The 18,296-nt window shown below is 37.6% G+C and overlaps 1 protein-coding gene across 1 annotated transcript; it reads right to left on the reverse strand.

Moving 5' to 3' along the window:
- Positions 1-455: 455 nt before the first annotated feature.
- Acsf3 (Acyl-CoA synthetase family member 3) lies at positions 456-13,509 on the reverse strand. Its single transcript, XM_019058822.2, has 10 exons — positions 13,199-13,509; positions 11,967-12,444; positions 10,960-11,180; positions 9,038-9,164; positions 7,520-7,676; positions 6,067-6,267; positions 5,198-5,343; positions 3,771-4,001; positions 3,012-3,190; positions 456-2,302 (listed from the first exon to the last, which is right to left on the reverse strand). The coding sequence occupies exons 2-10, from the start codon at positions 12,415-12,417 to the stop codon at positions 2,105-2,107; spliced, it is 1,911 nt and encodes a 636-aa protein (XP_018914367.2). The 5' UTR covers positions 12,418-12,444; positions 13,199-13,509; the 3' UTR covers positions 456-2,104.
- Between the last annotated feature and the right edge of the window lie 4,787 nt (positions 13,510-18,296).

Here is an 18,296-nt window from a genome sequence, read left to right on the forward strand (position 1 = left end):
AACCTTTTCGACACCTAGGTACATGATGAACAAGGTATCTAAACGCTGTGGTACAAGTGGCTTTGTGTGTTCGCATTCCAAAGGTAAGTTCATCTGAGGGGGAGGAAAATCATTCAGTGCATCAAAGGATTGGGAATACAGGGTCACTGCAAGTAAATGATGAGGGTTTCTAGTTATTCTTAAAATCTTTGGTGTAAATGCACAGAAATGTATTTTCTATGAATTTGTTTCCAAAAAGTAAATTTTAACAGGCATAGATATTCCCATTAAAATGTGTGAAATGGGAGTACCTAGGTAGCATAGGAGAACTCGAGCACTGCCAGACCTTCTCAGATGATTTTTACTTTTCAGCTAGGGTCAAAACTGCCAGAAAAGCACTAGGTAAATCCTGAAAACAGAATTTCATGAGGGGGGGGGGGGGGGAAGAGAGGTTGTTTTTAAAAGAAAACAATAAATAGGTTATAAAGCAGATTTTTATTCAAAATCAAAAAATTCTCTTTGCAGATATGTAAGAAACAAAAACGAAAAATAATTTTATAGATCTAATCATTATGCATGTTCTAGTATTTTCCTTAGTTGGAGTCTGAAAATATCGATAGTGAAACTGCAGAAATGGATATCTTGGTCTGGGGCATTGTAAATTTTCAGTCATCCTCTATTTTCTGTATTAAAAACGAATACCCAAACGATATTTCTTGAAAAATTCGGTGATTTTCCTTTTCAATGTGAAGGATATTCTTTGAAAATTTCAAGTCATGATATTGGTTTGGTCTCCTTAAAAATAAAGCAGGCGCGGTAACTTTGCAATGCCGCAACCGAGTTGCGCTTTTCTGCAGTTTCACCTTCCATAGTTCCATACACATACAATTTACAACACTGCCATCAAGCGTAAGCTGATGAAACTCAAAAGACAGGTAATGTAACCAATTTTTCATATTAAGCAGGTATTTTGGCTATCCCTCTTCCTCTCAAACTTGGCTCTGCTTGTGAAACTTAAAGAGAGGACATCAAACTGAGACTCTAGTTACCAGGAGGTAAAAAATGAATAAGAGTACACAAAACGGTGGTGAGTATGAGGAAAGAAGGAGGTACAGTCATTGTCAAAATTGTGTGAATCTTGAATAATTTTTCTGGATCCAAGAGCAGAGGTTTAAATTGTGAGGGATTTTTCTCTTTGTCAACTGAACTGTTGAAGGTAAGAGATAGCCAAATGAATAGACATTCTGCGAGTAAAATCGCACAAAAATCTCATGATGAGAAATGATAGTCTAAAATCCACTCATTTGTGCCAATGCTCCTTAATTCTTTGGCTCACATTGCAAGCCTAAGGTGTAGGTATTGCAGACTTTCTTCATGTGCTCATCAATATTTGTGTGTGATTTGACTCATGAAAAGTCAGTTCACTTCGCTTTACTTCATATGTTCAACAGAGCCATTCAAACCAGAGGAGAATTTTGCGGTAAAAAATTTTAAGGAAATTTATGTTACAATATTTATTGAAAAATTCAGAGCTTCCAAGATTTGAAACGTACCTAAGGTGACTTACCTCTCCTTTCTCTGCACTCCTCAAATGACAGTAATGAACAATTTTTCAAACAACCATTACAGTCATTTCATTTTCTCTAATTACGCAACTAACAAGACTATTCTGTGAACCTTTAAAATTATAAGAGATGTCTAAATAATATTGGAATATAGGAACTTGGGGTTTGACAACTAATAATTTACCATACAGAGCTCACAAACAAAAATTTTTAAAATTGCATTTTTTGGCCAATTAGGAAAAATCATGTTAGGAAATTGAAAAGACAGATCAAATATGATTTCACAAGAGGAATCATTTTTGGTAAATAATGAGATTCAATTCAGAGTGATGCTTAACAAATTTAAAGGAGACTTAATCTTTGAGAAATAAAAAAAAAGGTACATGAATCAATATTGGAGGGTCGGCAGTTCTGAAAACGTCAAGAATAAAAAGGAAAAAGATATTCCAATTATCACAGAAGCAAAATGAGAAACAAACATACTCCTTTCTTTCTGAAGCTTTTATTCTTGTTTTTTCTTCACTGAAATATATTTCAGCACATTTAAAAGTAGAGACTAACTAGTTCCCTTTGTGTTCTGGAAATAATTCTTGTACTATCTGTTTTTTGTTCGTTTTACCCATTGCATTACGAGGTATTTTCTCCATTACTTTCATTACTGTTGGAACAGCATAAGGTGGTATTCTTTCTTTGGCCCAGGTTCGGAGGTTTGGAAGAGTGATTTCTTGCCCAGACTTCACTACAATCAACGCAGCAATCTAAAACAGAAAAGAATGATAATTTAGCTCTCGTACAGGACTCCAATGAAAAGCAATCAGTTTTACACGGAAAGAAATTAAATGTTGATTTAGCATTTATACTGTTAAAAAGATGTCCGACAAGTTTCAAATGCTGATTTTACATTTTAACAAATGCTAACGTAACTACGCCCACTGCAAAACGTACAAATTAAAATGTTATGTTAGCATTTTTGTATTGTAAAATCAGCATTTGAAACTTGTCGGACATCTTTTTAATAAGATAAATGCTAAATCAACATTTAATTTTTTTCCGTGAATTTGGTAAATGTTACCATTCACGAGAAAAATAATCTTAATCCATGACAGAAAGGTCTCAGTACATCGATTTTGGTCGAGTTGTGTCAAAAAATCAGATTTTGAGATTTTGACAGAAAACTCTCAACAGTATTCTGAGGAATTAATTGCAAGCAAGTTTGATTCATATCATCATTTCTGTGCAGTTACAAAACCAAAAGTTACGTTATAATTCAGGCATTTTAGGCACTGAAGATAGCAGGTTAGGATTTTAAACAGCTTCCTCTTCATTAATTTTTTGTGCTGGAAACTTCCAACAGCATAGCACCTGCAGACACAGTCAATAGTTTCAACTATTGATGACTCCCACTTAACAATTGTTTGAGAAGCTAATCTTCTAGCTGTTGTTTTATGGAAATTGAGTAAAACAAACCTTTTGTCCCCAGGTAGTGTCAGGGAGACCGACAACGCTGACATCAACTATATCTGGATGAGCGAGAAGGGCAGTTTCAACATTTAAGGCACTGACTTTGTAACCACCAGTCTTGATAACATCCACTGACTTCCGGCCTAAGAGTTTGAAAGTATTGTCTTCGTAACATGCTACATCACCTATAAGATAAAAGACAGATTGTGATATGAAAAAAGGTAGAACTAAACTTTTTCTTGATGACTTAAAGTCTGTCCTGAGAATATCTGAGTTGCCTTTTCGGTTTAAAACCGGAAATAACTAAGTATGGAGTGTCCTTAAATGAGGTAGGAAAACTTACTCATTTTCTCTATACATATTGAGAACATGAGTATATTTAATGGGAAAAATAATTAAATTGTAACATTTCTTGTGCAGGAGCACATTGAGCACATTTTAGACTTTGCATAACACATAGCAAGGAAGAAAAACTGTATGATCAACATGCCAAACTACATGCCAAAACCATTGTAGTTTGTGATTTGATGAATGTAGATGCTAGTTTTTCTTGTGAGCAGGGCTAATCAGTGTTAAATAAAAACGTTCATAATTTTATTAGGAGGCAATTTCAGTCAATATCATCGCACAAATTATATTTTACGCAAAATTTTGAAGAAGGAACATACATCATAATGATTAAATTTGTGACTCGTCGAGAGGTCCATTGAAAATTTTTTCTAGCGATTGGACAACCTACTAGTTTTACAGTAATTACAAACTTACCAGTTTTGAACCAGCCGTCCTGTGTGAACTCTCGCTTAGTTGCTTCTGGCTTCCTCCAGTATTGCTGAAATACTGCGTCACCTTTGACTTCTAAGGTTCCCTTTATTTCCTCTGTTTTTGATAAAATATTGCAAGTCGATTCGGTAGCTTCCATTATTACAGACCCTGGTTTCTCATTCTCTTCAGAAACGATTCGGACTGCAACTCCTGGCAAGGGCTGTCCTACAGAGCCTGAGACATTTGTCACAAAAAAAGCATATTTTTCAAATTCATATGCTTCGGAAAATATGGCCAATGAGAGCGACCTTAATTTCTCCCTGGACCCGAAATTTTCCCTATAAGAAGGCAATTTTTTTTAATATGGTGGCTGATATTGATAATTGCACCCCTCTCCTCAGAAATTTTTGGTTTCAAATCCTACTTGTGCACATGTATGGCTGAACCGTTGCTTGTGCCTTTAGAACCTATTTTTGAGCATGCTACACTGCTGTCTATTTTTACTTGCTTTCTTTCCCCTATTTTATTTAAAGGCATTTCCGATTTTTCCTTCCAGTAGTCTTTGAAACCTGCAGTCTTTTTTACACTTTTCTCTGTTATTATTGAGATTGTTTGGTTATATTTAATGTATTTTAGGAAGTCATAAAATAAAAAAATGAAGTTCAATACTTCGAACGTTGCAGTATTCCTGGTACTTGCAAACCCTGCAGCATTGTATCTTGGACATATGATAAAAATGATCAAAAACTAATGAACAGAAAACGAAAAAAAATTGTTTGATAAAAGCCAAAGATACCTTAAAAGCTCCATTACAGGTTTTTCAACGTCATTATTGTATTGCATATGCAGGAACAAGCAAATTCAGAATCACCAAGTATTTTCATTTATGCATAGACTGACAGGATTTCTCCACACTAATACAGCATTTATAACTTAATAGCAATGATCTCCATATGTAGCTCTATGCTTCTCATGAACTGTGCAAGTTTCTTCAGGATTAAGAACTTAACTTTGATAGGTGCAGAGTTTCATTGAATTTCCTCAAATTTGTTTTATTTACCATGATCATCTAACAAGAAGACTGTAAAGTCATGTCTCATATTATAAATCGACAAATAGGCTGCACTTCCTGACCACTTCACAGTCCAACCCTTCCAAAGCGCTTCGCGTCTCATGCTCTTGTGCGTTATTCTTTTGATTTTATTTTATGGAGTAAGATTTACTCGCAATGTATCAGGCAAATATGCATACAATAAAACAGATCAACATGCAATAAAATCTAATTAGCATGATTTTTACACTGCCTGGAGGAGAGTCAAAGTTAAAATTCAATTAAATTGAAAGCTTTTTGATTCATCTGATAGGATACTTCAATCCGCTTCTGACATGGGTCTGAAACAGATAGTACCAATTGAATAGCAAAGCATTACCTGGAATTCTATCTCCATTTAATGGATTTGACAAGACCATGCCAGTTTCAGTCATTCCATAACGTTCCAATAATCTATGACCCGTAATTTTTTCCCACTGAGAGAAGATGGGACTTGGTAACGGAGCAGAGCCACTAACCATCAGTCTAATTTAAGAAAAAAGAAAAAATTTAATGAATGTTTCTATCGGTACTGCGATAATGATTAATAGTTTAGCAGAGGACTTATTAAACAAGAGCTTTGTTCCTAATAAGATATGAAGCTTCATTTGTGAAAATAGCAAATATTGCATTTGGGTCTCCTTACAAAATTAGGTATAGAGTTTTTGATTTTTTAACTTCATAGAAAAAAACAGGTTCTGGTCAAGCTTCCTGAATAGAGCAAAGCCTTTTCTGCAAAATAATTTTGAAACAATATATGAAAAACAAAAAAAAAAAATGAGTTTACAAACAGTTTTGAGAGTTCTAGGTTGTTTTTCAGAGTTTTAAATCACTTAAATGAATACAGCTGGAGGTAGCAAAATCTATACCAAATGTTCACTGGGCAATATATAAAAGTATTATTTTTATGATGAGATTTCCCATTCATAAAATGTTAATAATTTCTCTACCTCCGACTTTTCAAAAATCTTGCGGAGTACGCCGCACTATCTTAGGGGCCATTCATAAAATATGTAATATTGAATTTCGGATTTTCTAGACTCTCCCCTCTTCCTACTAACGCTTCTCAGACACAGGTCCTTACCTTTCAACACATAAAAACCAAACGGCATAATGCTCTTCTAGACCCCTCCCTCTCTCAGAGCGTACCTTATTTTATGAACAGCCCTTCACAATGGCAAATGGACATTTACTTCAGTCATTACTTACCTTATGTTTTTTTCACAATGGCTTTTGACATACTCAACCATTTTTTCAGTCTTACTCAATGCTTTATCGTACTCTTCAATTAATTTCACATACATTGTAGGAACGCCCATGAATATGTTGACTCTTTCTTCAGGAGTTTGCTTTAGAGCTAACAAATAGTGCCAAACTTCTGCTGGATCAAAATTAGGTCTCATGACACATCTGAAAAAAAAAGAAAAGGCGGTAATGAACTCTTCATGAGGTCAGATTACAAACAGATTTGTTGCAGGTAAATAGTCCGATTAGGCATTTTATCAAATGCCTAAACAGCCGAATTTTTACAGTCTGCTAAAATTTATATATTTTTGACAAGAAAATTGACAAGCCCTCGATTTTCAAATATTTTGAAAGTAAGCTTCCAACAAATATATAAAATTGGCTTGTATGTTCTTCTCAAAACGCTCTGCATACATTTCAAAAATTCTGGAGTTTATGGCATGCTGCAAATATCGAGTTCCTTGCTCCTTCAAAAGCAGGGAATCATTGAAAAGATCGTTGTAGAGTGCTATAGAGCATTCTTTCCTATAAAATCAAATTGATATTTTGTTCAAAATTAGCAAAAAAAATCATAATAATATTTCAAGTGTGAATATTCAGCTATTTACATAGGCATTTGACTATTTGCCTGCTAAAGATTCGAAAGTTCAATTCTGTGTGTTATTGATTGGAAGGTAAATGGACTTCATAAGACCAGCTGATACTGAGTTCAATTGACAGTAAGAATATTAAAATTGGTTAATGTTGACAAAGGCATGCATCAATGGTGAAACTATGGAAACACTTATCTGGATTGCAATGTTTCACAATCTACCTCTAATTTTGTACTAAGTTTCTGGGATTATCTTAAAAAGACAAGGAAAGATTACACAATATTTTGTGTTCTAAGAATGATTAATAACTCCTCAAAAAAATAAAACATGATAAGAAATATGTGACATTGCAAACCAAGATACATTCTTTCATAGTTTCAAAAGCCTTCAGCTACTAAATACATCAAAAACTTTAAAAAATCAATGACCATGAAAATTCAAGAAAGATGTAGCAGATGTGTGATCACGAATTTACAAATTGAGATGAGATATTTGCACAGATACTTTGATCCCATCTAAAACACAACCTATTTTTCATAATGATACAAGAACAGATATTTTCTGCTATGATACAGATCTTAAGTGTGAAGATTGGAGACATTATTCCAATACAGATAGGGTCAAGCTAAAAGATCCTTAAATAGGAGAGAAAAATGAGATATTTAACTACTTAGCTTGGAGAGGTTGTATCATTTGGCGCAAAGATTACTGAAAAATTCAGAAGATTAACCCTTAAGAGCCGATTTCAAGTTTGAAAGTTCATAACTGCAATTGCTCCTTTCTAGATGCTATACCTTTAATTTACAAAATAATGAACTGTTAACCTGGCTCCAACATGGAGAGGACAGGCGAGAGCATTAACGACACCATGAATGTGATGTAATGGTAAAGTATGGAGGATGGCATCTTTATTTGTCCAGGCCCATGCTTTCACCAATGAAGAAATTTGAGCCTCCAAATTGGTGTAGTTGTACACAACACCTACAATGTCAAACAAATATTAGGAGCTAGGCTTTCAAAATGGAGATTAAAATTAATGTATCTTCAAGAAAGAGCATCTAAATTGTGATATTTTCTTTTTCATCTGAGGATTAATTTTAATCTCAGTAAATTACTCAACATTTTTCTGTAAATTTTGTTTGATAGCAAAGAAAACTCAATAGAATTACCATCAATTGATGATGAATGCATAAAATGATGTTGATGAGAAACAGACCTTGTTAAGGTTCCAAGAGAGCGTTTAGCACAATTGAGGCCCAGGCGCCTATTTTCTTCATTAATTTTTTAAAGTATTGAGTGAAATGAGCTCTCAATATTTTTTACATATTTTTTTTTTTATATATATATATTTTCTACTTGAAAAGGTAGAAAAAAATTAGTTTGAAGTTGCTGAAATCTGGACCCATTTAAAACGCTACATTTGTCAGTCTGTCATAATTTAGCCAAGTAAAGGAGTTTGCTATCACTGATTGGCTGAAGCTCAGCCGAAGACATCAGTGGCGTGGCGTGCTTTGTGATATATCCATTAATACGCCACTCAAACCTATGAAAAAAGATCGATTATCAGGGAACACCTTAGTAATTGATTCTTTACCATAGCTTCAAATGGCAAGATATCGATAATCGATCATTCACACCTCGCCACTGGAAGACATGCCCTACTATGCTTATTATGACAGTCAGCCTTTGGTTGGTCACATTTTAATAGGCATTTTCTCACCTGCGAAGTGCTATTATAAACTTTTTGAGAAATTTGTTGGTTTTTTCATAAAATTTTACAATTAGGGTACAAAGAGTTGTTCCTCTAACGGAGGAAAGTAACTACATTTCAATGTTGCCAAATTTCCTCTCAAATTGAATTTTCACGGAGAGAATCTTAGACATCTCTGACTGAAAACTTCACTGTTGTTTCTTCTGATCTTGTGCAAAAATCAGAAACATTTTGGTTAAAAATTGCACAGGTACACTCCTGTCAAAAATTTATTTGCTTCAATTTCGCAACCTTACAATGGAGTTACGATCCTTCATCCAGAAAATGATGAACTGTCCGATACTCTACAGAAAAGCTGTGCCACTGACCCATTAAACACTACTCTCATTTCAACTGTAAAGTGAATGAGATGTCAAACATTTTTTTTTATTGATGATCATATGAGATGCCAACAACCTTTTGACAAAATTCAAAACACCTCAGAGTGGAGGAGGATTAACTGAGTGGACAACTGCGCCGAAAATGAAAAGAAAGAAAAATTGAATTCATACATTACATTCTTTAAATTTCCTAAAAAAGCAAATTTTATTTAGAATAGAAAGAAAATCAGGGAACAATGATGGAATCAAACCTTTTGGAGAGCCAGTGGAGCCAGATGTGTAGATGATTAAAGCGTCCAAGCAACTGTAAAGTTCTGGTTCAAGACCTCCATCCACAAGCGGCTTAACGTTGGTGTCTTGGGCATCAGATTTTGAATCCTGAGAGAACAGCACAAAGACCCGTCAAACTTTCAGTAAATTTTCTCATTCTTAGAACTTTTTTGCTCGATTTGACATTCAAGAGTGTCATGTGCTTCTGGTATAAGTGTCGTCTCACAAAAATAAAGGAAACAGAATTCCTTTTTTTCTCTTTTTTTGGTTGGGAAAAAACCTTTACAAAAAAAGTTTACGAATTGACAATGCAATTGGGAGTTGAAACTGTGTATAAATACTTGTTCATACATTACAGACCTATTCAGTATTAATAATTGGAAAGTCATGATTTTGACCCAGATCACTGTTGTTCTTGGCTAAGAAATTTGCTTGAAAAGATCATGAGGGTTCCTTTGAAGTTGTCACGTGGATAGACATCAGTTGAATCACTAAATACAAAAAGGGCACATTTCCAGAAAACCAAGTTGTTCAGGAGACACAAAAAACTGTTTATTTCATGGTAGATTTTTTTTTAAACGTAACGATTTTCCAAAAAATATCTACCACGAAATAAACAGTTTTTTGTGTCTCCTGAACAATGGACCACTAGACAAGGTACGAATTTCAACATTCTGATAGATGCTTCTGAACTAAAATTTCACGTAAAACACGATACGCACAACGTAAATTACCGAAATCAACTCCTTACGAAGATATTTAATGATTCTTGATGTGTGAATTCAAACCACCCGCTCATGAAAACTCAATGATCTGCATGATGGAGAATTTGCAAGGGTCTGAAATTTGATGAATTTCCTGTTTAAGTGGAATCCTTTGAGTGAACTGAACACGAAGATACCTTTGATTCATAAATTGAGCAATTATTAGAGGAGATATGACAAAATAACCGATTCTGCTAAAATACATGTGTTTAAATGGGAAATGCCGCCAGATGACGTCACAAGGCGGCGCATTTTCTCACTTTTAAATCAATTTTTCTCCAATTTCCCATGTCAGAAAAAAATTATGAAAAATGTTGCGAACTCAGCTCATTAGGCACGTTCAGATGAAGCAATAAAAAAATTGCGTGCAAATTCTCCATTCACATCGCGCGCTTAACGTTATCACGACAGTCTCTTGCAGTATAAAAATCTGGCAACCTCAATCTTGACGCTTTGGCTCAGCTATAGCAAATTGCTTATAGTTTGAACAACACATGGAAGGAAATGAATATTGCTCGATTGAGAGGCTTTCTGAAACCGTTGTAGTGCTCGATTTGACTCATGTAGAGCTTTGAGTTTCTCGTGAGCGGGCAGTTCAAAATCCGCATAACCAATGTGAAATAAAACGGTAAATATCTTCGTTAGGAGTTGGTTTCAGTAATTTTCGTTGCGCGAATCGCGTTCTACGTGAAATTCTGAATAAGAAACATGTATCAGAATGCTTGAATTCGTGCCTTGTCTAGTGGTCCATTTGGTTTTCTGGACATGTGCCCTTTTCGTATTTAGTAATTCAGTTATGGAAGTCATTTCCACAGATAAATGGAACTCTTAAAGATTATTCTTGATAATTGGATAGGAGTAAGCTAAAACAGATACATCTACAATGCGAAGATTCAAAACTTCACCTTCTATTTTAATGTATGGGAGGAAACCAACCAACATCCCCATTTGAAAATGTTCCAATGTGTCTTGTCCATTAGAGGATTATTTTCACAAAATTGTAAGCAAAAATTTTGGTTGGTTTCTTTCTAAAAAATTAAAATAGGATTTGAAATTTTGAAACACCGTAATGTAGATCTGACTGTTAAGCTAACGGTAGTACCAGAGTAAAGTGGTGTCTGGTTATGCACAAAAAGTACCTGTTCAGTTTTTTCAGCACTTGATGATAATTTCTTCTCTTGTTTGACCATGGCAGCATCGGAAAGACTCTCGTCAAACAGAAGTAATTTTCGTCCGGTTTTCTTTGCAAGGTCCTCCAGTACGTTCAAAAATTCTTTGGTAGTGACTAGAACTTTTGCATCACTGTCAGTGACAAAATATTCTAACATTGTAGGAGGATGTGATGGACACAAGGGAACAGCTGTAAAAAAAAGAGGAATCAGTAAAACAATGAGTCATTTCTACATGTGCTTATTTCATTATCTTCACCAATTCCCTGTAAAAGTTGAATTAAAAATAAATATATTTTATTTATTGGAAATCGTGTAAATTTAGTAGAAGTGGATTCTTTCAGCTTGTGCATTTTCAGTAAGCCTACCGGGCAACTGCCAAAAACATGTGATGCAATTGTTGCAAAAAAATTGCTGCAATGTTAACCTTTGGAAGTAACATTGTGACATTTTCATGACCACTTTTCACCCGATAGGCAAGCACTCGAGTAAGTTTCAAAAGTTTTACACATTTTCACAAACAATGCAAAGTCCATGATGGGGCCATCCTGCATTTTCAGAGAACATGAATGGAAACTAGTCTGCACTATTATTAAATTATCTACATTGAAAATTGAAATGTTTGCAGCTCCATCCATGAATGCATGCTTTCTGAATTTTTTTAGAGGAGTGCATTTCTCTGGATATCATATTAGTTCATAGAGAAAAGGAGAAGGTGGTAGCAGTTTCCGATTTTTGGATATAGCTAGTTTCAAAATAAGTAGCATCAATATTCTTGCAAAACCCGAAATTCCAAGTACAGAAAATTGAATATAATGTCAACTGTTTGGACGTACACCAACTACGAGTAAGTATTATTTCAAATACTTTTGTGTGTGCATTTTTCCAAAAACTGCACAATTTTTTAGAAAATCGATGACAAAAATTTCCATACCCACTTACGGTCACTAAAATAAATGGTGCGGCAAAATGCTTACCAATCTGTCCAGACATGCTGCAAGCCCACTGAGTGATGATATAACTGGCACTATTGGGACACAAAAATGCGACTCGTTCCTGCATTTTGCCACCTAGTTCATTCATTAGAATTTTTGAAAATGATGCGCTACTCTCAAATAAACCTCGATAAGAGTAATCACCATGATGATCTTGCAGTGCTATGTTATCTAGATATGCCTCTGCTTTTCTGAAAGTTGGGATTGGGATACGCTTACTCCTCACGGTTGTTTCTGGCAATTTATCTGGAGAGTAAGACTGCAGAGGGCGTCGGCATGTTGAAAATGTTCGATCATACCGGCTTGCTGCTGTCATGAAAATATTGGGAGATTTATGCTGCCTTCCAAAATTACTTGAATTTGAAAGCAGACTTTTTGAAACAGATTTAGATATGAATAGAAGTGGGAGATGCCTGGTTGTTGAAGAGGACATTATGGCTGTTTGAAGTTGTGATCTAACCTGGAACAAATGACGAAAAAAATGAGAATTTAGTAAGTGTTGAGTTGTGAACAAGGAGATGCACTGGTACCTGCAGTAATCCCACAATTGATTTTGGTTCAAGGATGGAGAGTGATAGTACACTTTGAAAAACCTTAACGTTTCTAAGGAATATTCTACCCACTTCATTCATTTGCAAAGAAGTCCTGATGATGCTGTAATTTCTGATGCAATTTCCGGAGAAAAAAGGTGCAAAATGAAGAGGAAGTAAAGTTAACCTCACTTCTACGCCACTCACCATACTGCTCTCCAGCTACCTGGCCTCGAGAGATCAGTTGCTTCGAGAGCAGTTAGGTGACTGACATGGCAAGTCTCCAGATGATCGCTCCGGAAACTAAAAGCGGTTGTCAATGTCACTGAGTAGGCCAGAGAGCTCTCAAGAGTCTTTGGTAACACACCTCTACACTCAACTAGTAATGAACAAGTTCTAAGGTTCCGACAGAGACTGATGTGACAGAAGCTCAGCTCCCAGACTAAATCCATTCTTCCGGTAGCAGACACATTTGATTTTCCCTTGGTTTATCATTCTTCATGTTTAAATGAATTTCTCATTTAGCGATAATCTCTGAAGTTGCTAGATCTACTGCAGTGAATGCGGGGACAGGGACCCAACGAAACTTGCTTTCCCAAACGTAACAACTTTAAGTTATATGGATAGAGTCATTTGCCATTGATGGCGATCAAACTGAAACAAATAAAACTCGATGAAACTTACTGTAAAACTTTAAAAGGTGTGGTTGGGGGCAAAACGGATCACCATCCAAATTCACTTCCAATTATCTGACTGAGTAACCCATGTTTCAAATGCACATCTCGGCACCATATCAAAAATCAAGAGATATTATCCCTGCTTCAGACGCAGAATTTTACACGATTTGTCTGAGGATCATTGAATTTCCGGTAAAATTTCCTACTGGTACACGACGATCAAATGATTATAACATTAATCTTTAAAAAAATCCAGCCTACGACGAAAAAACTTGGGAAAAACAAGAATTACCATGTACATTTTTCTTATCACACAACAGTGTTTATGTTTCAACCGCGCTGAATCTATCAGACCTCTATCAGACCAGCGCATGAACAACATGCCAGGGCATGCCCGCGTCCGGGCAAGTCTCTGGGCCCGCGACCATAGTACAAACAACTACCACTGCAGCGCTGCGCATCCGTTTACGTCCAGCTCCATTAAGAGTCCATTGTAAAAGAAACTAAACCACAGATATCGATGAAACTTTTTGAAAAGGCCAACAATCCCTCTGACTGTTGAAAAACATCTTCGCTAGGAGCGCGAATGTGTCCCTTCATCCCCTAACACGCTCCCGCGCGCCCATCAGACCAGCTCGGTTTTTTAAATTTACCGCGCGAAAGGGCAACTTTAAGCTCGAATATAAAAAAAACTAAACCACGGATTTCGATGAAACTTTTTGAAAACACGGATAATGTCGCCTATTATCGAAAAACATCTTCGCTGAGAGCGCGAATGAGTCCCTTCATCCCCTAACTCGCTCCCGCGCGCCCACCAGACCAGCTCGGTTTTTTAAATCTATCGCGCGAAAGGGCAACTTTAAGCTCGAATATAAAAAAAACTAAACCACGGATTTCAATGAAACTTTTTGAATACACGGATAATGTCGCCTATTATCGAAAAACATCTTCGCTTGGAGCGCGAATGTGTCCCTTCATCCCCTAACACGCTCCCGCGCGCCCATCAGACCAGCTCGGTTTTTTAAATTTACCGCGCGAAAGGGCAACTTTAAGCTCGAATATAAAAAAAACTAAACCACGGATTTCAATGAAACTTTTTGAAAACACGGATAATGTCTCCAATGATCGAAAAACATCTTCGATGAGAGCGCGAATGAGTCCCTTCATCCCCTAACTCGCTCCCGCGCGCCCATCAGACCAGCTCGGTTTTTTAAATTTACCGCGCGAAAGGGCAACTTTAAGCTCGAATATAAAAAAAACTAAACCACGGATTTCGATGAAACTTTTTGAAAAGGCCAACAATCCCTCTGACTGTTGAAAAACTTCTTAATTAGGAGCGCGAATGTGTCCCTTCATCCCCTAACACGCTCCCGCGCGTCCATCAGACCAGCTCGGTTTCTTAAATTTACGGCGCGAAAGGGCAACTTTAAGCTCGAATATAAAAAAACTAAACCACGGATTTCGATGAAACTTTTTGAAAACACGGATAATGTCGCCTATTATCGAAAAACATCTTCGCTAGGAGCGCGAATGTGTCCCTTCATCCCCTAACACGCTCCCGCGCGCCCATCAGACCAGCTCGGTTTTTTAAATTTACCGCGCGAAAGGGCAACTTTAAGCTCGAATATAAAAAAAACTAAACCACGGATTTCAATGAAACTTTTTGAAAACACGGATAATGTCTCCAATTATCGAAAAACATCTTCGCTAGGAGCGCGAATGTGTCCCTTCATCCCCTAACACGCTCCCGCGCGCCCATCAGACCAGCTCGGTTTTTTAAATTTACCGCGCGAAAGGGCAACTTTAAGCTCGAATATAAAAAAAACTAAACCACGGATTTCGATGAAACTTTTTGAAAAGGCCAACAATCCCTCTGACTGTTGAAAAACTTTTTAATTAGGAGCGCGAATGTGTCCCTTCATCCCCTAACACGCTCCCGCGCGTCCATCAGACCAGCTCGGTTTTTTAAATTTACCGCGCGAAAGGGCAACTTTAAGCTCGAATATAAAAAAACTAAACCACGGATTTCGATGAAACTTTTTGAAAACACGGATAATGTCGCCTATTATCGAAAAACATCTTCGCTAGGAGCGCGAATGTGTCCCTTCATCCCCTAACACGCTCCCGCGCGCCCATCAGACCAGCTCGGTTTTTTAAATTTACCGCGCGAAAGGGCAACTTTAAGCTCGAATATAAAAAAAACTAAACCACGGATTTCGATGAAACTTTTTGAAAACACGGATAATGTCGCCTATTATCGAAAAACATCTTCGCTGAGAGCGCGAATGAGTCCCTTCATCCCCTAACTCGCTCCCGCGCGCCCACCAGACCAGCTCGGTTTTTTAAATCTATCGCGCGAAAGGGCAACTTTAAGCTCGAATATAAAAAAAACTAAACCACGGATTTCGATGAAACTTTTTGAATACACGGATAATGTCGCCTATTATCGAAAAACATCTTCGCTTGGAGCGCGAATGTGTCCCTTCATCCCCTAACACGCTCCCGCGCGTCCATCAGACCAGCTCGGTTTTTTAAATTTACCGCGCGAAAGGGCAACTTTAAGCTCGAATATAAAAAAACTAAACCACGGATTTCGATGAAACTTTTTGAAAACACGGATAATGTCGCCTTTTATCGAAAAACATCTTCGCTAGGAGCGCGAATGTGTCCCTTCATCCCCTAACACGCTCCCGCGCGCCCATCAGACCAGCTCGGTTTTTTAAATTTACCGCGCGAAAGGGCAACTTTAAGCTCGAATATAAAAAAACTAAACCACGGATTTCGATGAAACTTTTTGAAAACACGGATAATGTCGCCTATTATCGAAAAACATCTTCGCTAGGAGCGCGAATGTGTCCCTTCATCCCCTAACACGCTCCCGCGCGCCCATCAGACCAGCTCGGTTTTTTAAATTTACCACGCGAAAGGGCAACTTTAAGCTCGAATATAAAAAAAACTAAACCACGGATTTCGATGAAACTTTTTGAAAAGGCCAACAATCCCTCTGACTGTTGAAAAACTTCTTAATTAGGAGCGCGAATGTGTCCCTTCATCCCCTAACACGCTCCCGCGCGTCCATCAGACCAGCTCGGTTTTTTAAATTTACCGCGCGAAAGGGCAACTTTAAGCTCGAATATAAAAAAACTAAACCACGGATTTCGATGAAACTTTTTGAAAACACGGATAATGTCGCCTATTATCGAAAAACATCTTCGCTAGGAGCGCGAATGTGTCCCTTCATCCCCTAACACGCTCCCGCGCGCCCATCAGACCAGCTCGGTTTTTTAAATTTACCGCGCGAAAGGGCAACTTTAAGCTCGAATATAAAAAAAACTAAACCACGGATTTCGATGAAACTTTTTGAAAAGGCCAACAATCCCTCTGACTGTTGAAAAACTTCTTAATTAGGAGCGCGAATGTGTCCCTTCATCCCCTAACACGCTCCCGCGCGTCCATCAGACCAGCTCGGTTTCTTAAATTTACGGCGCGAAAGGGCAACTTTAAGCTCGAATATAAAAAAACTAAACCACGGATTTCGATGAAACTTTTTGAAAACACGGATAATGTCGCCTATTATCGAAAAACATCTTCGCTAGGAGCGCGAATGTGTCCCTTCATCCCCTAACACGCTCCCGCGCGCCCATCAGACCAGCTCGGTTTTTTAAATTTACCGCGCGAAAGGGCAACTTTAAGCTCGAATATAAAAAAACTAAACCACGGATTTCGATGAAACTTTTTGAAAACACGGATAATGTCGCCTATTATCGAAAAACATCTTCGCTAGGAGCGCGAATGTGTCCCTTCATCCCCTAACACGCTCCCGCGCGCCCATCAGACCAGCTCGGTTTTTTAAATTTACCGCGCGAAAGGGCAACTTTAAGCTCGAATATAAAAAAACTAAACCACGGATTTCGATGAAACTTTTTGAAAACACGGATAATGTCGCCTATTATCGAAAAACATCTTCGCTAGGAGCGCGAATGTGTCCCTTCATCCCCTAACACGCTCCTGCGCGCCCATCAGACCAGCTCGGTTTTTTAAATTTACCGCGCGAAAGGGCAACTTTAAGCTCGAATATAAAAAAAACTAAACCACGGATTTCAATGAAACTTTTTGAAAACACGGATAATGTCTCCAATTATCGAAAAACATCTTCGATGAGAGCGCGAATGAGTCCCTTCATCCCCTAACTCGCTCCCGCGCGCCCACCAGACCAGCTTGGATTCTTGGATTTACTGCGATATATACGCAACTTTAAAGGCAAATAATAAAAAAAGAAAACAACGGATTTCAATGAAACATTTTGAAAACACGGATAATGTCTCCAAGTATCGAAAAACATCTTCGCTAGGAGCGCGAAAGTGTCCCTTCGTCCCCTAACACGCTCCCGCGCGCCCACCAGACCAGCTCGGTTTTTTAAATCTACCGCGCGAAAGGGCAACTTTAGGGTCCAATATAAAAGAAAAAAAACCACGGATTTCGCTGATACTTTTGGAAAACACAGATAATAACTCGAAATTAGAAGAAAAAAATTCGCTGAGACCCCCCCACCACCCCTTCGACCCCTAAGATGCTACCGCGCCCGTATCAGACGGGCTCGGATTTTTTAATTTACCGCGCGTAAGTGCAACTTTAAGGTCCAATATAAAAGAAAAAAAACCACGGATTTCGATGATACTTTTGGAAAACACAGATACTAACTCGAAATTTGAAGAAAAAAATTCGCTGAGACCCCCCCCCCCCCCCCCCACCCCTTCAGCCCCTAAGTTGCTACAACAGGACAGATTGCCTAAGAATTAGTATGTCCAAACCAAGAGTGCTGAGATAGGCAAGGGAGGACACGCCCCCTGATCAAATAGGTAAGTGAAAAGTGAGGATGCGCCCCTTAATCAGAACCAACAGCTTGTAAAAGGAGGAATAAGATCCTATGTAGTCGAGGCAGAGAATGCGCTGGCGGTGTACAAGATTCTGAAAAACTTCACCATTATACAAGTGGCATGCACTGGCTTGCAAGTTGTTCAACATTTTGAGTACTTGCTTACCTGCATGCATTTATAGCATGTGATAGAAAATGTACCGCCTGACAAATCCTCACTTAAGAGTCA

Source organism: Bemisia tabaci, chromosome 5 (genome assembly GCF_918797505.1).
Source record: "Bemisia tabaci chromosome 5, PGI_BMITA_v3".
NCBI classification, from domain to species: Eukaryota; Metazoa; Arthropoda; class Insecta; order Hemiptera; family Aleyrodidae; genus Bemisia; species Bemisia tabaci.